We start from the raw sequence: 21834 nt of genomic DNA, 5'->3' as shown, positions 1-21834 counted from the left end.
CATTATTATTATTATGACACATACGCCTGCAGTTTAGAATATTTCTGTTATACCTGTCCAAATTGAGATATTGTTGATTCTGAACAGAGCGGTCGTTTTGGTTTGATGTTAACTTGAAGAAGTACAGTTTTATGTGATGGTCTACTATACTACTACTATATAAACTCTATAGAAATAATTCATAGCTAAGCTTGTACTTCCAGCAATGCCCATTTCTCTTTGTTTGTGTGCGTGTGTGCACTTGTGTGTTTATATGTATGTGTGTGTACACAAACACACATACGCGGGTGTGTGTGTGTGTGTGTGTGCACATTTGTGTCTGTGTGTGTGAATGCATGTCTGGTTCCTTCCCCCAGGACTCAAGACCATCGTCGGTGCTCTAGTTCAATCCGTCAAGAAATTGTCAGACGTTATGATCCTCACGGTCTTCTGTCTCAGTGTCTTCGCTTTGATTGGACTACAGCTCTTCATGGGCAACCTGCGGCAGAAATGTGTCATCTGGCCAATCAACTCCACTGAGAACTACCTGGCCAATGGCAGCAAGGGCTTCGACTGGACCGAATACATCATGAACAGCAGTGAGTCCGACACACAGCCAAACAATGTGTGACACTGAGACAGAAGACCGTTTCGACTTATAACATTTGAGTTGAGTTTGAGGGGGTGCCAGGTAGGCCATGCCTACCAGAGAATCTGATAAAATGTATCCTTTTTAGTTAATGGGTCGATCTTTTCTGTGTTTCACTCATAGTCTAGATTAAAGACTATGACGCAAAACTTAAGGTTACTTTCGTAACTCCAGTTCTCTGATAATAGAGGTATCTCATAAGAGATATGCCTTTTAAGGCGGGTGACTAAGGGAGCTCCAATCACACGACGTCTGTTGGGCCCGCCTTCTGGTCATTCTCAAGCATTCTTGAGCAGGGAAGCGCCGTGAGATACCTCATTCTATTATCTGAGAACCGGGATTATGAAAGTAACTTTAAATATCCACTGAACACGCCGATTAGAACGTGTTTTTCTGTTGATCATTCAAAAAACGAGATTTCAGTCTTGGAGGTGTGTTTGCTGACCGATTCCACATTTGGGTCATGATGTTTGTCCCCCCATAAGACACTAGATGAGGAAGCTTATTATACTTCCTCAAAATCCCCAGAATGAATCTAAGATATATCAAGAAATCTGTAATTAATTTTGACGTTTTTGCAGAGGATATTTTAGTTGCACAATTTTATATCTAACTGAGGTGTTTGGTGCAGTATTTCATGAGTAAAAAAATGCGCGATATGTGGTCATATTTAAATAAAGTCGGACTGCTGGGCAGGTCTGTCTCACTGTATACGGTATTGGATAGAAAGCAATCACCTCAGCTGTTCACCCCATATTAGTGGGCAAATGGACATTGTCAAATCTCAACCCAACTTTTATTAACCGTTGTGACACATGGATGCTCCAAACTCCGTTTTCTACGAAACTGACTTTATGACCAAAATTATCCTGTTTACACTTGTAGTCAATTTTGACTAGAATAACTGTTTCCAACTCACATCGATGCCACATAGACCATTTTTCAGAGGGATTAACTTTTTAAAGGCCGTCGCTCTTGTAAATTCTCTTTCAAATACTCGTTTTGCTGTCTCACAATGGGATATAGCCCACTCCTGTGTCGCAGATATGTAACCTACTGGATAAAAGTAGAGACTCAGAGCTAGAAAATTGTATGTCATACACTACAGTTGAGGAACAATGGGAAGTTGATAAACTTGTAACCTCACTTTTGACAAAATGGCACTTGAATGTTTTGGTAAAACAACTGGAGAGCTATTTTTTGCCAACACCCATTTTGCATCGTTCACACCCTCTTAAGCCTTAGCCCCACCCATCTCTTTAAGGATTTACATGTGAGGACATGTTCTAAACAATCAAAGATTTCAAGACTAAAGGCCGGTTTATACTACGTCTATCCATGTCGCAGTGACATCATGAACATTCTATTGTCGTTTGACATCAAACTTGTCATTGTTGTTATGAAAAATAATAAACACAAAAACTACAGGCTGCATGGCATCCGCAGCCTGGTGGTCCAAAATAGCATAACTAGTGTATTTTAACACCAATAAACCCACCAGGTCATGAACTTCACATTACCGTCTCTGGTAAACGCATACTATATCAAATAAAATCTATGTTTATTTGTCACATGCACAGGATACAGAAGGTGTAGTGAAATGGTTACTTGCATAGTGGTGTCTTTTGTTAGACATGTAGCTAGCTAGCTTAACAATGAACCATAATCCCAACTCATAGCATTACTATCCTGCATGAATCTGCAGGTAGCTAACCAACCATGTTCAATGTTGGCTAGCTAGCTAACGTGAGGCTTTAACTAGCAATGCAAATGGCTCTGAGATACAAATAATATTACTTACACAGATCATACACATAACGTTAGCGAGCGAGCCAGTCAGCTAATGTTAGCTAGCTAACTTCTAACAAAATTAGAAACGTATAACATCTGAAAATGTGGCTAGCTAGACTATCTTACCCATAAACATGGATGGACGCTTCTTCCTCTCTGCCATGGATGCCATGGTTGCCCTTAGTTTGAAGATATAATCCTGAGACAGGTGTTTTATACAACAGCCTTCTGTGTGTTCTCTTTCAACTACCTCGGCATATTTGCAATCAAACACCAGCATTTTCTCCATCTCCTTAGCTATCATACTCTAATTCCATCGGGCATTCCACTGATTTCAAAACTTGTTCCTCCAGAAAGTGGAGATCAACACTTTTGCACTTCTACTACTTGATATATTTTTTTTTAAAGCAGCGTTACAAAGGATTACCTACACATACTGCCCAGCTCATGTTATAGAACGAAGTGTGCTACATGGCAGACCAATCCGAACTCATCTCTCGGCATGTCCAGCCCATCCATTATCTCAGCCAATCATGGCTAGCGGGAACATTCCTGTCTTTTTTCGTGGTTAACCAAATTATACGCATTTACAGATGGCATACACGTTTGTTATTAAGGCACATTAAACTACACATGTTCCATTTCTGCCAAAAAATGTATTGATAAAGTGGTTTTGAAAGAAAGATACTTCATCTCAATGCTTTCCAGTGGCTCGAAGGGCTGCTGTGAAATAGCCATAAGTACAATAGACAGTAATCAAAATGGGACTAAAGGCTTGGGGACTAGGCGTAAGAGATTAAGTTTCTCTCTTTCAAAACCGCTTTACCATAGCTCTTACGTCCACAAAGCGAGTGAGTGAGCTGCTTGCGCCGTCAGCATTCATAAAACGACATATCAGAGGAAGTTTTTCCTACTGTATAGTGTCAAAGCCTATATGACAGGCAGCGATGGCAGCCAAGTACACCTTAACAGTGGAAAAGTCTCTGTCCAACAGGTATTGCAAAAAGCAAAACACTTTGGATATAGAGCATAGGTAAGGGATGACCGGTTTCAGATCGCACAGTCTCTCAAAACACATGCCACTTGTTACTATACAGTGAGTGTGTGGAAGGGGTCCTGGCACTCTGGACGGTGCAAACCAGAGGTTCCCAAACCTGTTTACTCTGGGCCCCCACTTCCAGCATTGGGGAACATCCCATGCTCCCCTTGTGCGAGAGTGCACATGCCACGTCTATTTCTATGGGCACAAGCAATGTTCATGACACAAACTGTTCATACCCCTCTTGTTAGTGAAGAGAATTCTGCAGCTTTAAATCTTATTTCCTGCAAGTGCAAAGAAAATGCATTAGTTTTAAAGCAAATTTTAGTGCAATTCTATACATTTTGCCATGTGTATTTACTGTATGTGGTACTTGAATGACAAAAAAATGACAACACCATCTATGGGCTAAATAAACAAAATTTAAAAAACATTAGCAGTCATGGGTTATAAGTAGCTTTCTAAGGTATGCAATGACTAACATGACAAGAGGCACTGATGAGGCACTACCCAAATTCAAAAATGTAATCTTGTGCATTCTACTAGAGAGCCAGACTTACCATGCAGGACCCCCCCCCCCAGAATTCTTACAGGCAATATATTTATTCACCATAATAACACCAAAAAACACAAAATAATTATTAAAAAGCATATTAAAATAATTTATGTAGTCGCTCTGTGATTCAACATCTTTTTTGGCAAGAGGCTGAATGTATCTCACCGGAGAAAGCATCCGAGCGAGCGAAACAACACTCCTCTGTCTCTGTATGTGAAGCCCATCTATCTGATGCCGTCTGGTCAAAAATAATATGAAATTGTTGCCGCCTGTAGTATTGAATACAATGGAAGCCGCCAAGCATTTGGCCTCCCTTGATAAAATAAAAATAATAGCTAATCAACGTCGCGCTAAATTGAGTGAGCTCAACTATGAATGGTCCTGACGTACCAAAACATTGTGTCAATAGAAACCAGTTTGGATTCGCTTTCACACCAATCACATCACACCATAAGCCAAACCTCGTTTACAGAAACACTTGAATTGTTACAAAAATTGTCCCTTTCCTAAATTAGCCATGGATGGAGATAAGGATTTGGACTTGCGTTTTTATTTAATTCTCCGTACTGGCAAATTTTATAACGGCGATTCAGATCCAACCATACATTTATACATTGTGCCCCTGCCCTGAAAGGATGGAAGTTCAACATGTAGCTAGATGTAGTAGGCTAATGTTAACTAGCTGGCCTGTTATTTTAGCCAGGTAGCCTCGGACAACAAAAACTAAAAGCATATACTATAGGACAGCGTCAGAGAATGTTTAGGCAACATGAAAGAGGAGGATGACATTGGCGTTTCTCTACAAGTAGGGTGAGTCAACATTTATTTTTTATTTGCAGGCTCGCACACGCACACGCACACACACATAAAAATCAGTACCATGGTCAGTCACATCATATTTAGCTTGTGTTGATTGGACTAAATCGTTTTTGGTATATTTTAGTTGTCACTGTATTAGACTAAGGATAGGTGATTAAATGATATTGAAGTTGAAATGGTGCTGGAATAGTGGAGGCAGGGCCTGTTTTCTTTGCAACTTGTGGTAACTCTCCGTGGTTCTAAATCAATAGTTGTTTAGTAGTCCGCAAATGTTGGAGACATTAACTTGCTTGACCATGCTATAGGTTATGTAACTGTTTGTTACATGCAAGATGTTTTGTGGACAGATGTTGCTCAACAGGTTATTTGTATTTATTATGGATCTCCATTAGCTGCTACCAAGGCAGCAGCTACTCTTCCTGGGGTCCAGCAAAATGTTGGAGATCGAGCTACTTTTTTCAACATTCTGTTAAAAATCGCGCAACATTTCAACGTCCTGCTACTCATGCCAGGAATATAGTATAAGCATATGATTAGTATGTGTGCATAGAAAACACTCTGAAGTTTCTAGAACTGGTTCAATGGTGTCTGTGACTATAACAGAACGAGTTCCGTTGTCAAAATCGCAAGAAAACCTGATCACAAAATCTACAAAGAAAAAATCCATCCGCCAGTGTTGTATTGTCTAAGGCTTGTCATAAATGATGGAACTGTGCTTGCAATTCCTGCAGCTTCCACACGATGTCGCCAGTGTTGTGATTACCAGGGACCTTTATCCTTGGTTAGATTAGTCAATAGCACATCCGGTCTTCAGGTGCGCAACTGAAAAAAATGTCCGTGAGGAACTGGACTTCGTTTTGTAAACTTCTAGCTATTGAATACAGATCTCTCCGTGATCAATTTGATCGTTTATTAACGTTTACTAATACCTAAAATTGGATTACAGAAGTAGGTTGAAGTGTTTTGTCAAAGTTTATAGGCAACTTTATGAATTTTATTAAATGACGTCGCGTTTGGAAACGTGACTTGTTCATAAATGGACATTTTGGGTATATATGGACCGATTTAATCGAACAAAAGACCCAATTGTGATGTTTATGGGACATATAGGAGTGCCAACAAAGAATCTCGTCAAAGATAATGAATGTTTTATATTTTATTTCTGCGTTTTGGGTAGCGCCGGCTACGCTAATTTCTTTGTTTACGTCCCCTTTGTGTGTTTCTGGGGGCTGCATGCTATCAGATAATAGCTTCTCATGCTTTCGCCCGAAAAGCATTTTACAAATCTGACATGTTGGCTATATTCACAACGAGTGTGGCTTGAATTGAGTACCCTGCATGTGAATTTTAATGAAAGTTTGGGTTTTAACAAGTACAATAAGTTGGCGCTCTGGAATTTCCGCTGATTTGGTTCCTGTACAGGTACATAATCCTGAAGAAGTTTATACCATTTTTAAAACATTACATTCACAGATTTCACAACACACTGTGTGCCCTCAGACTCCTACTCCACCACATATCTACAGTACTTAATTCCATGTGTATGTGTGTGTAAAGTGCGTATGTTATCGTGTGTGAGTGTGTATGCATGTGTCTGTGTCTGTGTTGCTTCACAGTCCCCGCTGTTCCATAAGGTGTTTATCTGTTTTTTTAATCTAATTTTACTGCTTCCATCAGTTACTTGATGTGGAATGGAGTTTCATGTAGTCATGGTTCTATGTAGCACTGTGTGCCTCCCATAGTCTGTTCTGAACTTGGGGATTGTGAAGAGACCTCTTGTGGCATGTCATGTGGGTTATGCATGGGTGTCTGAGCTGTGTGCCAGTAGTTTAGACTGACAGCTCAGTGCATTCAACATGTCAATACATAAATACAAGTAGTGATGAAGTTAATCTCTCCTCTTCATTGAGCCAGGAGAGATTGATATGCATATTATTAATATTAGCTCTCTGTGTACATTCAAGGGCCAGACGTGCTGCCTTGTTCTGAGCCAATTGCAATTTCCCTAAGTCCTTTTTTGTGGCACCTGACCACACGACTGAACAGTAGTCAAGGTGCAACAAAACCAGGGCCTGTAGGACATGTCTTGTTGATAGTGTTGTTAAGAAGGCAGAGCAGCCGGGCACTATAGACCAAACAACGCAGTTATCATAACACATATAGCACATATGGTCAAAAGTTTGGACACGCCTAATCATTCCAGGGTTTTTCTTTATTTTTACTATTTTCTACATTGTAGAATAATAGTGAAGACATCAACACTATGAAATAACACACATGGAATCAATTAGTAACCAAAAAAAGTAAGTAGCCACCCTTTGCCTTGATGACAGCTTTGCATTCTCTCAACTAGCTTCATTAAGAATTATTTTCCAACAGTCTTGAAGGAGTTCCCACATACGCTAAGCACTTGTTGGCTGCTTTTCCTTCAATCTGCGGTCCAACTCATCCCAAACCATCTCAATTGGGTTGAGGTCGGGTGATTGTGGAGGCCAGTGTCACACCCTGATCTGTTTCATCTGCCGTGTGCTTGTCTCCACCTCCCACCAGGTGTCTCCTATTCTTCCCCATTATCTCCTGTGTATTTATACATGTCTTTTTTGTTTGTCTGCTGCCAGTTCGTCTTGTTTTGTTAGGTCTTACCAGCGTGTTTCTGATTTCTCCAGTTCTCAAGTTTTTGATTTCTAGTTTTCTTGGTTCCGACCTTTCTGCATGTCCTGACCCTGAGCCTGCTTGCCATTCAGTGTCTGCATCTGGGTCATGACTGACCAAGCAGACTCGGACCAGTTCCGCAATACTGTCTCCCTCCAAGGAGCCACCATTGGAAGACATGAGGAATAACTGCATAACCTTGTGGAGGGACTCCATACCTTGGCGGAATGCCATGACCATGCCCTCAATGCATTGTTGGAATAATTATGCGGACTATCTACTAGGCAGCAAGCCACTATGGTAACCTTCTACTCCCAGTAACCCCGCCACCAGCGGTGCCTCTCCCCAGCCTACCCAGTCTTCCTGAGAACCCCAATTAACTCCGAATTGGTTACATTAGTCTGGACGTTTTCATGGCGGAGGTAAGAAAGGTGTTCAATTCTCCGGTGTCTGGGAGAGAGGTGGCTCAGAAGGTACTTTGCCACACTACTGGAGTCTTGACGCAGTCAGAGTACGAGGTAGATTTTTGCACGTTGGCTGCCGAGAGTACATGGAACCTGGAGTCCCTGTTCGACACCTTCCTTCACTGAATATTGGAGGGAATTAAAGAATAGCTTGCAGCCCGGGAGCTGCCAGTGGACATAAACTCCCTCATAGACCTGACCATAAGGATCGATGGGCGGTTACGGGAACGCAGCAGGGAGAGCCCAGCCATATGCGCTCGTCCACGGGTTCCACCTCGGGTTCCCCCTTGCCTCCGAAGTATCTCAAAAGTCCCCGATGCCTGCTTACCTGAAAGAATCCGACGTCACCCGAGTTCCCCCGGGAATCATCGAGGACTGTTGACTCGCCTCCTCCGGAGCCCATGCAACTGGGCAGGCTAGCTTGTCTCCTAAGGAACATTTACGCAGACTGAGCTCCAAAAGTTGTCTATTATGTGGTACTACAGGACATTACATATCTACCTGTCCAGTAAAAGACCACGCTCATCAGTAGGTACGAGTATGCTGGTGAGCCATACAGGGAGTCTCCCATTTCCCATACTTTCCTGCTGTGGAAAGTCCTGCTGTGACCGGTCTAAATCTTTCACAATGATTATGGATTTTGTGGCTGACAGGAGCTTAATGAACGCTACCCTGGTGTCGGATCAGGGCTTCTCCAAACAACCCCTTTCTATTCCCATGGACGCCAGAGCATTGGACGGATGCGCTGTTGGCAGGGTCACTCACAGTATGGTTCCCATCAACCTGCGAGTGTCAGGTAACCACAGTGAGTCCATGCAGTTTCTGTTCATTGAGTCTCCTCGTGTACCCATGGTTTTGGGATTGTTATGATGCCAGAGGCACAACCCCCTGATCGACTGGGCTACGGGTTCTATCCTGGGTTGGAGCCCGTTCTGTGACACACATTGCCTCAAGGTGGCGTAGCCTGATCCTGGGCATTCTCCAGCAGGCTCGGGAAAAGCCTCAGACCTCTGTCGTTCAGAGTACCAGGACCTCCGGGAGGTTTCCAACAAGGCCCGCACCACATCTCTTCCTCTGCATCGACCTTACGACTACACCATTGACATCCCTGTCTGGTCTGGAGACCAAGACCATGGAAGTGTGCATTAAGGAGTCTCTGGCTGCAGGGTTCATTCGTCCTTCCGCCTCCCTCCTCTGCTTCCTATCCTCTGCTTTTGAGCCTCTCCAGTGGGTGGCCATTTTCCCGAAGTTGAACCTTCGGAAAACCTACAATCTAGTTCAGATACGGGAAAGAGACGAGTGGAACACGGCTAGCGGGCACTATGAGTACCTGGTTATGTCAGTCGGACTGACCAATGCTCCCTCTGTGTTCCAGGCCCTGGTCAACGATGTGCTCCATGACATGTTGAAACGATTCGTGTTTATATACCTCGATGACATCCTTATCTTTTCCCGTTCGGCTCAACAGCATGTTCTCCACGTCCGACAAGTCCTCCAGCACCTCCTGGAGAACCAGCTGTTTGTTAAAGCTGAAAAATGTGAATTCCATCGCTCCACTATCTCTTTTCTTGGATACGTCAAACACTGCAGGGAACATTCAGATGGATCCTAACAAGGTGAGTGGTGAATAGTGATGTGGTCCCAACCCACCTCCAGAGTGCAGCTTCAATGCTTCCTGGGATTTGCTCATTTCTAATGCCACTTCATCCAGGGCTACAGCACCCTGGCTTCCCCTCTCTCTGCACTCACCTCACCCAAGGTTCCGTTCATGTGGTCCCCAGCTGCTGACTGGGCATTTTCGGCTCTCAAGCATCGATTCACCACAGCCCCAATCTTAATCCATCTGGACCCATCCTGTCAGTTTGTGGTGGAGGTCGATGCCTCAGATGTTGGAGTGGCGGCCATCCTGTGCCAGCGTTCTGCCCAGGATGAAAAGCTCCATCCCTGCGCTTTCCTGTCCCATCATCTTAATCCCACTGAGAGGAACTACGACATGGGAAAATCGGGAACTTCTTGCGATCAAGATGACACTGGAGTAGTGGAGACACTGGCTAGAAGGGACGCAACATCCATTCAAAGTGTGGACCGACCATAAGAATCTAGAATATCTCCACTCTGCTAAGCGCCTCAATTTAAGGCAGGCTCGTTTAGCTCTGTTATTCACTCGTTTTAATTTTACAATCTACTACCACCCTGGGTCCAAGAATGTGAAGCCTGATGCCCGATCTCGCTTGCATTGCTCTGCAGCTACACTGTCTGACCCAGAGACCATCCTCCCTACCTCATGTCTGGCAGATACACTCATCTGGGGTATCAAGAGCCTGGTCCATAAGGCGCAGTGTTCCCAGCCGGACCCCGGCTGTTTGTCCCAGATTCTGCCCAGTCCGCAGTCCTGGAATGGGCTCATTCCTCTAACCTCACCTGCCATCTCGGCTCCCGCCGGACCCCGGCTTTCCTCAGTCAACGGTTTTGGTGGCCCACCATGGTTCCTGATGTCTCCACGTTCATTGCTGTCTGCACTGTGCGTGCACAGAGTAAGACCCTCCTTCAACCACTCCCTGTTCCCATATATCCCTGGACTTTGTCACTGGTCTACCTCCATCCGATGGCAACACCACCATCCTTACAGTAGTGGATAGGTTTTCCAAAGCCTCCCATTTCATTCCCCTTCCCAGGTTACCCTCAGCAAATTAGATGTCCCAGCTCATGGTACAGCACGTCTTCTGGATCCATGGACTTACGGTCAACATGGTTTCCAATCTTGGTCCTCGGTTCTCGTCCCAATTCTGGAAGGCGTTCTGCACCCTCATTGGGTCATCGGCCAGCCTGTCCTCTGGGTTTCATCCCCAATCTAACGGCCAGTCGGAGCGAGCCAATCAGGACCTGGAGATGCCACTTCATTGCCTTGTCTCTGCTAACCACACCACCTGGAGCCAGCAACTCGTGCGGATGGAGTACGCGAGCAACACCCTTCACTGCTCGACCACAGCTCTCTCACCCTTCGAGTGTTCCATGTGTTACCAGCATCCGCTCTTCTCTGAACAAGAGGAAGAAGTCAGCATACCTTCAGCCCAGATGTTTGCCGACCGCTGTCCGCGTACCTGGAAGCGAGCCCGGTCCGCTCTTCTTAAGACCACCTCCAGGTATCGAGGACAGGCAGACCACCCTGGACCCCGGCTCCCCGATATTGGCTCTTGGTCAGAGGGTATGGCTCTCCACTCGGGATCTGCCTCTCCGGGTGGAGTCCTGTAAATTTTCCCTACTTTATCACCCCTGTCCCCATCTCTAAAGTCCTTATTGACATGTTTTATTGAACCTTTATTTAATTAGGCAAATCAGTTAAGAACAAATTCTTATTTTACAAAACCTACCCCGGGCCAAACCCTCCCCTAACACGGACGGAGTTGGCAAATTGTGTGCCGCCCTATGGGGCTTCCGATCACGGCTGGTTGTGATACAGCCCTGGATCAAACCAGGGTCTGTAGTGAAAACTAGCACTGAGATGCAGTGCCTTAGACCGCTGCACTACTCGGGAGCCTTAACCCAACTGCTGTTCATCTTCTGTTGCCCCGCACCCTCCGCATACATCCCACTTTCCATGTGTCTAGGATTAAACCTCTGTCTCACACCCCTTTGTCTCCTATTCTTCCCCATTATCCTGTGCATTTACAGTTGAAGTCAGATGTTTACATACAGCTTAGCCAAATACATTTAAACCCCGCTTTTCACAATTCCTGACATTTAATCCTAGTAAATATTCCCTGTCTTAGGTCAGTTAGGATCACCACTTTCTATTAAGAATGTGAAATGTCAGAATAATAGTAGAGAGAATGATTTATTTCAGCTTTTATTTCTTTCATCACATTCCCAGTGGGTCAGAAGTTTAAATACACTCAATTAGTATTTGGTTTGCATTGCCTTTAAATTGTTTAACTTCCACAAGCTTCCCAGAATAAGTTGGGTGAATTTTGGCCCATTCCTCCTGACAGAGCTGGTGTAACTGAGTCAGGTTTGTTGGCCTCCTTGCTTGCACACGCTTTTTCAGTTCTGCCCACACATTTTATATAGAATTGAGGTCAGGGCATTGTGATGGCCACTCCAATAGCTTGACTTTGTTGTCCTTAAGCCATTTTGCCACAACTTTGGAAGTATGCTTGGGGTCATTGTCCATTTGGAAGACCCATTTGCAACCAAGCTTCCTGACTGATGTCTTGATGTTGCTTCAATATATCCACATGATTTTCTTTCCTCATGATGCCATCTATTTTGTGAAGTGCACCAGTCTCTCCTGCAGCAAAGCAGGTTGGGATGGTGTTTTTCGGCTGCCAAGTATCCCCCTTTTTCCTCCAAACATAACGATGGTCATTACGGCCAAACAGTTGTATTTTTGTTTCATTAGATCAGAGGGCATTTCTCCAAAAAGTATGATCTTTGTCCCCATGTGCAGTTGCAAACCGTAATCAATTTTTTTTATGGTGGTTTTTGAGCTGTGGCTTCTTCCTTGCTGAGCGGCCTTTCAGGTTATGTCGATATAGAACTTGTTTGACTGTGGATATAGATATTTTGCACCCGTTTCCTCCAGCATCTTCACAGGGTCCATTGCTGTTGTTCTGGGATTGCACTTTTCGCACCAACGTACGTTCATCTCTAGGAGACAGAAAGAGTCTCCTTCCTGAGCGTTATGATGGCTGCATGGTCCCATGGTGTTTATATTTGCATACTATTGTTTGTACAGATGAACGTGGTACCTTGGCATTTGGAAACAAGGCTTCAGGCATTCTGGATTTCTTTTGATTTTCCCATGATGTCAAGCTGTTTTAATGCCTTGAAATACACAGTCAACTTGATGTGTATGTAAACTTCTGACCCACTGGAATTGTGATACAGTTAATTATAACTGAAATAATCTGTCTGTAAACAAATGTTGGAAAAATTACTTGTGTCATGCACACAGTATATGTTCTAACCGACAAAACTATAGTTTGTTAAGAAGACATTTGTGGAGTGGTTGAAAAACAAGTTTTTTTGACTCCAACCTAAGTGTATGTAAACTTCCAACTTCAACTGTGTACCTGCCTTTTCTGCTTATCTGTTGCCAGTTCATCTTGTTTTGTCAGGTCTTACTAGCGTGTTTCCCGTTTCTCCAGTTTTTGCTTTCTAGTGTTCCCGGTTCTGATCTTTCTGCCTGTCTTGACCCTGAGCCTGTCTGCGTTCTTTCCCTGATCGACTCTGCCTTGGATTACTTACCTCCCTCGACATGCCTTTTGGTTATTTATTATAACAAAGGGGGAGGCAAACTATCCGCCTCCTGTTTCTGAATCTGGGTCATATCCTGAGTCATGATAGGCCAGGTCATCTGATGCAGCACTCCATCAATCTCATTGGTCAAATAACCCTTTCACAGCCTGGGGGTGTGTTTTGGTTCATTGTCCTCTTTAAAAACAACTGATAGTGGGACTAAGTGCAAACTAGATGGGATGGCGTATCGCTGCAGAATGCTGTGGTAGCCATGCTGGTTAAGGGTACCTTGAATTCTAAATACATCTCAGACAGTGTCACCAGCAAAGCACTTCCACCAAATCACACCTCCTCCTCCATGCTTCATGGTGGGAACCACACATGCAGAGATATCCGTTCACCTACTCTACGTCTCACAAAGACATAACGGTTGGAACCAAAAATCTCGACTTATCAGACCAAAGGACAGATTTCCACTGGTCTAACAATTCAGCTTTTATCCACTCAAATTATAATATACATTAATTTATGAAAGTCCTGTACCTCGGGCATAAACAACACTGGTAAGTAATTCAAGTAAACCTATACTCTTAGAACAAAAATTGCTAAGTTGAACCGTATAGGGTTATTCAGCTTGTATCCATAGGGGAACCCTTTTTGGTGCTAGGTAGAACCCTTTGCAGAGGGTTCTACCTAGAACCCCATATGAAGGGTTCTTCATAGAACCCTCTGTAAATGGTTCTATCAATAAATATATTCTCATCTAAAAAGGTTCTTCCTAGAACACTCTGAAGGTTTCTGCTAAGTGAAAACTATGATCCCTTATTGATATCACATCAATCCCTTGATCCCTTGTTAAATCCACTTCAATCAGTGTAGATGAAGGGGAAGGAGACCAGTTAAAGAAGTATTTTTAAGCCTTGCAACAACTGAAATGGATTGCGTCTGTGTGTCATTCAGAGGGTGAATGGGCAAGACAAAAGATTTAAGTGCCTTTGAACAAGGTATGGTAGTAGGTGTCAGGCCCACTGGTTTGAGTGTGTTAAGAACTGCAACACAGCTGGGTTTTTCACACTCAACAGTTTCCCGTGTGTATCAAAAATGGACCCCTACCCAAAGAACATCCAGCCAACTTGACATAGCTGTGGGAAGCATGGGAATCACCATGGGCCCGCATCCTTGTGGAATGCTTTCGACAGCTTTTAGAGTCTATGCCCCGATGAATTTAGGCTTTTGAGGGGAAACTCAATATTAGGAAGGTGTTCCTAATATTTTATACACTCAAATCAAAGTTGATTTGTCACGTGTGCCAAATACAACAGGTGTAGACCTTACAGTGAAATGCTTACTTACAGGCCCTAACCAACAGTGCAATTTTTAAGTAAAAAATGTTTAATAGGTATTAGGTGAACAATAGATAAGTAAAGAAATAAAAAACAATAAAAAGAAAGTGAAAAATAACAGTAGTGAGGCTATATACAGTAGCGAGGCTATATACCGACACTGGTTAGTCGGGCTAATTGAGGTAGTATGTACATGTAGGTATGGTTAAAGTGACTATGCCACCAATTGTGCAAGTTCTCCCATTTAAAACGTTGAGAGAGGCCTGTAATTTTCATCATAGGTACACTTCAACTATGACAGACAAAATGAGGAAAAAAATCCAGAAAAATCACATTGTAGGATTTTTAATGAATTTATTTGCAAATTATGGTGGAAAATAAGTATTTGGTCACCTACAAACAAGCAAGATTTCTGGCTCTCTTTAAGAGGCTCCTCTGTCCTCCACTCGTTACCTGTATTAATGGCACCTGTTTGAACTTGTTATCAGTATAAAAGACACCTGTCCACAACCTCAAACAGTCACACTCCAAACTCCACTATGGCCAAACCTGTAACAAAATTGTAGACCTGCACCAGGCTCTGGTGCAGACTATTTTGCTCCGGTACCGCTTGCCATGCAGTAGGAGAGAACAGTCTATGACTGGGGTGGCTTAAGAGGCTCCTCTGTCCTCCCCAGTGATGTACCGGGCTGTACGCACTACATTCTGTAGTCCATTGTGGTCAGAGGCCGAGCAGTTGCCGTACCAGGCAGGGATGCAACCAGTGATGCTCTCGATGTTGTAGCTGTAGAACCTTTTGAGAATTTCAGGACTCATGCCAAATCTTTTTCGTTTCCTGAGGGGGAATAGGCTTTGTTGTGCCCTCTTCATGACTGTCTTAGTGTGTTTGGACCATGATAGTTTGTTGGTGAGGTGGACAGCAAGGAACTTGAAGCTCTCAACTTGCTCCACTACAGCCCCATCGATGAGAATGGGGGTGTGCTGGTCCTCCTTTTCCTGTAGTCCACAATCATCTCATTGTCTTGGTTACGTTGAGGGATAGGTTGTTAATCTGGCACCACCCGGCCAGGTCTCTGACCTCCTCCCTATAGGGTGTCTCGTCATTGTCTGTGATCAGGCCTACCACTTTTGTCATCTGCAAACTTAGAGTCGTACCTGGCCACGCAGTCGTGGGTGAACAGAGAGTACAGGAGGGGACTGAGCATGCACCCCTGAGGGGCTCCAGTGTTGAGGATCAGCGTGGAAGATGTGTTGCTACCTACCCTCACCACCTGGGGGCAGCCAGTCAGGAAGTCCAGGATCCAGTTGCAGAGGGAGGTGTTCAGTCCCAGGATCCTTAGTTTAGTGATGAGCTTTGAGGATACTATGGGGTTGAACACTGTGCTGTAGTCAATGAATAGCATTCTCACGTAGGTGTTCCTTTTGTCCAGGTGGGAAAGGGCAGTGTGCAGTGCATTAGAGATTGTATCATCTGCGGATCTGTTTGGGCGGTATGCAATTTGGAGTGGGACTAGGGTTTCTGGGATAAGTTGATGGGAGCCATTGCCAGCTTTTCAAAGCACTTCATATTTATGGATGTGTGCTACGGGTCCGTAGTCATTTAGGCAGGTTGCCTTAGTGTTCTTTGGCACAGGGACTATGGTGGTCTGCTTGAAACATGTTGGTATTACGGACTCAATAAGGGACATGTTGAAAATGTCAGTGAAGGCACCTGCCAGTTGGTCAGCACATGCCCGGAGCACACGTCCTATTAATCCATATGGCCCCGCAGCCTTGTGAATGTTCACCTGTTTAAAGTTCTCACTCACGTCGGCTACGGAGAGCGTGATACCACAGTCGTTCGGAACAGCTGATGCTCTCATGCATGCCTCAGTGTTGCTTGCCTCGAAGCGAGCATAGAAGTGATTTAGCTCATCTGGAGTATGTACGTACAGTCACTGTGGGGACGATGTCCTCGATGCACTTATTGATAAAGCCAAATCAAATCAAAATCAAATCAAATGTATTTATATAGCCCTTCGTACATCAGCTGATATCTCAAAGTGCTGTACAGAAACCCAGCCTAAAACCCCAAACAGCAAGCAATGCAGGTGTAGAAGCACGGTGGCTAGGAAAAACTCCCTAGAAAGGCCAAAACCTAGGAAGAAACCTAGAGAGGAACCAGGCTATGTGGGGTGGCCAGTCCTCTTCTGGCTGTGCTGGGTGGAGATTTTGACAGAACATGGCCAAGATGTTCAAATGTTCATAAACTCCTGGTTTACAGGCCACATCAGGCCTGCAAGTCACCTTATGCTGGCTTGCAAAGTGATGTGTAATTCCTATTGGAACCAAATAAAATTTTATTTGTCATATCCAAATCAAATGTATTTATATAGCCCTTCGTACATCAGCTGATATCTCACAGTGCTGTACAGAAACCCAGCCTAAAACCCCAAACATCAAGCAATGCAAAAAACCTTGGAAGAAACCTAGAGAGGAACCAGGCTATGAGGGGTGGCCAGTCGTCTTCTGGCTGTCAGGTGGAGAATATAACAGAACATGGCCAAGATGTTCAAATGTTCATAAGTGACCAGCATGGTCAAATAATAATAATCACAGTAGTTGTCGAGGGTGCAGCAAGTCAGCACCTCAGGAGTAAATGTCAGTTGACTTTTCATAGCCAATCATTGAGAGTATCTCTTCCGCTCCTGCTGTCTCTAGAGAGTTGAAAACAGCAGGTCAGGGACAGGTAGCAAGTCCGGTGAACAGGTCAGAATTCCATAGCCGCAGGCAGAACAGTTGAAACTGTATCCACCGAATATAACAGGTGTCGACCTTACCGTGAAATGCTTACTTACAAACCCTTAACCAAATAAAATATTTACTAAATAAAAAAGTAATTAAAAAATAATAATAATAACGAGGCTGTATACAGGGGGTACCGGGTCAATGTGCTGGGGTACAGGTTAGTCGAGGTAATTTGTAGGTAGGGGTAAAGTGACTATGCATAGATAATAAACAGTAGTAGCAGTGTAAAAAAAGGGGGATGGAGTGTCAATGTAAATAGTATGGGTGGCCATTTTATTAATTGTTCAGCAGTCTTATGGCTTGGGGGTGGAAGCTGTTAAGGAGCCTTTTGGACATACAGTTGACTTGGCGCTCTGGTACCCCTTGCCGTGTGGTAGCAAAGAGAATGGTCTACGACTTGGGTGACTGGAGTCATTGTACATTTTTGAGCCTTTCTCTGACACCGCCTAGTATATAGGTCCTGGATGACAGGAAGCTTGGCCCCAGTGATGTACTGGGCCGTACATACAACCCTCTGCTGCGCCTTACGGTCGGATGCCAAGCGGTTTCCATACCAGGCGGTGATGCAACCGGTCAAGATGCTCTCGATGGTGCAGCTGTATAACTTTTTGAGGATCCATGCCAAATAATTTCAGTCTCATGAAGGGTGAAAGGTGTTGTTGTGCCCTCTTCAAAACCGTCTTGGTGTGTTTGGACCATGATAGTTTGTTGGCGATGTGAACACCAAGGAATTTGAAACTCTCGACCCGCTCCATTACAGTCTGACTGAAATACAGTCAATGTGTGGGGGGGGTTCAGCACTCCTTTTCCTGTAGTCCACAATCAGCTCCTTTGTGTCGCTCACATTGAGGGAGAGGTTGTTGTCCTGGCACCACACTGCCAGGTCACTGACCTCCTCCATATAAGCTGTCTCATATTTGTCGGGGAACAGGCCTACCATTGTTGTGTCATCAGCAAACTTAATGATGGTGTTAGAGTCTTGCTTGTCCACGCAGTTGTGGGTGAACAGGGAGTAAGGAGGGAACTAAGCACGCACCCCTGAGGGGCCCCCATGTTGAGGATCAGCATTGCAGATGTGTTGTTGCCTACCCTTACCACCTGGAGGCGGCCCGTCAGGAAGTCAAGGATCCAATTGCAGAGGGAGATGTTTAGCTTAGTGATGAGCATTGTGGGCACTATGCAGTGCTGCATCAGATGACCTGTCCTCTGTTGGAAAAGCATTCCAAGTGAAGCTGGTTGAGAGAATGCCAAGAGTGTGCAAAGCTGTCATCAAGTCGAAGGGTGGCTATTTGAGGAATCTCAAATATATTTTGATTTGGTTAACACTTTTTTGCAGATACTACATGATTACATGTGTTTTCATAGTTTAGATGTCTTCACTATTATTCTACAATGTAGAAAATAGTAAAACTAAAGAAAAACCCTTGAATGAGTAGGTATTCTAAAACTTTTGACCGGTAGTGTATTGCAGGGAGTCACCATTGAGAAGGGGGTCTCTTTCACAAGGGATCCTTGCACATACAATTTCATAAGACAAAATCAAAAATCTAATACAATATAAAAGAAGTCAAATACAGCAATACACAAATATTCAAATCACATTTTATTGATGAAAAACTATTACATTCCTCAATAAGAAGGTAAATTAAAATAAATCTGATATAAAGGGCTGCTTGCTTGCTTAACAAGTACCATTTCCTCCTGATTCGGCCCATACCTGGCACGATCTCAGGACCTCTTCCTTGCCAACGCACGTGATTGGCCTTCTGATGCGACTTATCAGTTTGCGCCATGCGAAAAAGGGTTCTGAAATTGTGCATTTGACCATTTTGGGGGATTTGAGAAATAAATGTATCCTAGTAACACTAGAAAACTCAGTGAACCTCTTTTAACAGAGGCCATCAAAACTGATTTCAAAGGTGTGTTTCCCATGAAGGAATTAAGAACGTTGTAGGCTACAATGACTGGGCATGCATATTTGTCTCTCAGTGCTGCACTATCAATTAGAATGCGCCTTTAGAGGAATTTAACTTCATTGCATAGAATGTGACAGACTAAATAATTGAATTGGTAAATTATTCTACTATGGGGTTGTCTGATTTAGATGCTTACTCATGTTGTTGGCTGTGGAAAGTTAAATGTGGACAACAATTATTTATTAGATAATTCAAATAGGCTAACGAAAGGTACCGGGTCTCAGTTCCGCCTGGCCCTCATTTGGATCATAGGTGCCGGGTCTCGGACCCAGCAATACCCGACCCAATTTAACCCTTGGTCATCTGCCTACATATTAATATAACACATTTGAACAGATATACCAATAGTATTATATAAATAGTGAAGAGAACCAGTCCCAATACAGAGACCCCTGCAGTACGCCTTTTGTAATATCCAGGAAACTAGACTTGACACTATCAAAAATCACGCATTGTGTCCTATCTAACAGATACAGTGCCTTGCGAAAGTATTCGGCCCACTTGAACTTTGCGACCTTTTGCCACATTTCAGGCTTCAAACATAAAGATATAAAACTGTATTTTTTGTGAAGAATCAACAACAAGTGGGACACAATCATGAAGTGGAACGACATTTATTAGATATTTCAAACTTTTTTAACAAATCAAAAACTGAAAAATTGGGCGTGCAAAATTATTCAGCCCCTTTACTTTCAGTGCAGCAAACTCTCTCCAGAAGTTCAGTGAGGATCTCTGAATGATCCAATGTTGACCTAAATGACTAATGATGATAAATACAATCCACCTGTGTGTAATCAAGTCTCTGTATAAATGCACCTGCACTGTGATAGTCTCAGAGGTCCGTTAAAAGCGCAGAGAGCATCATGAAGAACGAGGAACACACCAGGCAGGTCCGAGATACTGTTGTGAAAAAGTTTAAAGCCGGATTTGGATACAAAAAGATTTCCCAAGCTTTAAACATCCCAAGGAGCACTGTGCAAATGATAATATTGAAATGGAGGAGTATCAGACCACTGCAAATCTACCAAGACCTGGCCGTCCCTCTAAACTTTCAGCTCATACAAGGAGAAGACTGATCAGAGATGCAGCCAAGAGGCCCATGATCACTCTGGATTAACTGCAGCGATCTACAGCTGAGGTGGGAGACTCTGTCCATAGGACAACAATCAGTCGTATATTGCACAAATCTGGCCTTTATGGAAGAGTGGCAAGAAGAAAGCCATTTCTTAAAGATATCCATAAAAAGTGTCGTTTAAAGTTTGCCACAAGCCACCTGGGAGACACACCAAACATGTAGAAGAAGGTGCTCTGGTCAGATGAAACCAAAATTGAACTTTTTGGCAACAATGCAAAACTTTGTTTGGCGTAAAAGCAACACAGCCCTGAACACACCATCCCCACTGTCAAACATGGTGGTGGCAGCATCATGGTTTGGGCCTGCTTTTCTTCAGCAGGGACAGGGAAGATGGTTAAAATTGATGGGAAGATGGATGGATGGAGCCAAATACAGGACCATTCTGGAAGAAAACCTGATGGAGTCTGCAAAAGACCTGAGACTGGGACGGAGATTTGTCTTCCAACAAGACAATGATCCAAAACATAAAGCAAAATCTACAATGGAATGGTTCAAAAATAAACATATCCAGGTGTTAGAATGGCCAAGTCAAAGTCCAGACCTGAATCCAATCGAGAATCTGTGGAAAGAACTGAAAACTGCTGTTCACAAATGCTCTCCATCCAACCTCACTGAGCTCGAGCTGTTTTGCAAGGAGGAATAGGAAAACATTTCAGTCTCTCGATGTGCAAAACTGATAGAGACATACCCCAAGCGACTTACAGCTGTAATCGCAGCAAAAGGTGGCGCTACAAAGTTTTAACTTAAGGGGGCTGAATAATTTTGCACGCCCAATTTTTCAGTTTTTGATTTGTTAAAAGAGTTTGAAATATCCAATAAATGTCGTTCCACTTCATGATTGTGTCCCACTTGTTGTTGATTCTTCACAAAAAAATACAGTTTTAGATCTTTATGTTTGAAGCCTGAAATGTGGCAAAAGGTCGCAAAGTTCAAGGGGGCCGAATACTTTCGCAAGGCACTGTATTTCTCCAAACACATGCAAGAAGCCTGATCTAGGCCAATTTCAGTCAGACTTTGAATGACAATGTAATGGTCAACAGTGTCGAAGGCCTTGAGAAGCTCTATGCATAAGGCAGCACTATGTTTTTTATGATCTAAGCAATTTAACACATCAACATTATTGTAGCACCATCAATATAAACAAAGTGCTGTATAATTTAGCTAGGTAGCTCTAATGGAATTGTCAGCACTGTTTTATCAAGCTAGCTTGGTTATCTTGGACAATTTCAGTTGAAACTGGATGGAGTGAGGTCTGCATACATCTCATAAAAATATATACAGTTGAAGTCGGAAGTTTACATACACTTAGGTTGGAGTCATTAAAACTCATTTGTCTAACACTCCACACATTTCTTGTTAACAAACTATAGTTTTGGCAAGTCGGTTAGGACATATACTTTGTACAT

At 43.5% G+C, this 21834-nt stretch overlaps 1 protein-coding gene across 2 annotated transcripts in view; it reads left to right on the top strand.

The window, feature by feature from the left end:
* Nucleotides 1-21834, top strand: part of LOC135541882 (sodium channel protein type 8 subunit alpha-like) — a 152867-nt gene that overhangs the window by 65825 nt on the left and 65208 nt on the right. Inside the window, exon 7 of one of the 2 annotated variants that reach the window (XM_064968340.1) lies at nucleotides 357-578. In XM_064968340.1, the coding sequence (XP_064824412.1) occupies nucleotides 357-578 (222 nt within the window). Of the gene's footprint in view, nucleotides 1-356; nucleotides 579-21834 lie in introns of those variants that run through there. The other variant, XM_064968338.1, reaches the window with a different exon arrangement.

This window comes from Oncorhynchus masou, chromosome 6 (genome assembly GCF_036934945.1).
Source record: "Oncorhynchus masou masou isolate Uvic2021 chromosome 6, UVic_Omas_1.1, whole genome shotgun sequence".
In the NCBI taxonomy this organism is placed as follows: domain Eukaryota; kingdom Metazoa; phylum Chordata; class Actinopteri; order Salmoniformes; family Salmonidae; genus Oncorhynchus; species Oncorhynchus masou.
Note: the sequence above shows the minus strand (reverse complement) of the source record. Positions and strands in the feature narration are given on the sequence as shown.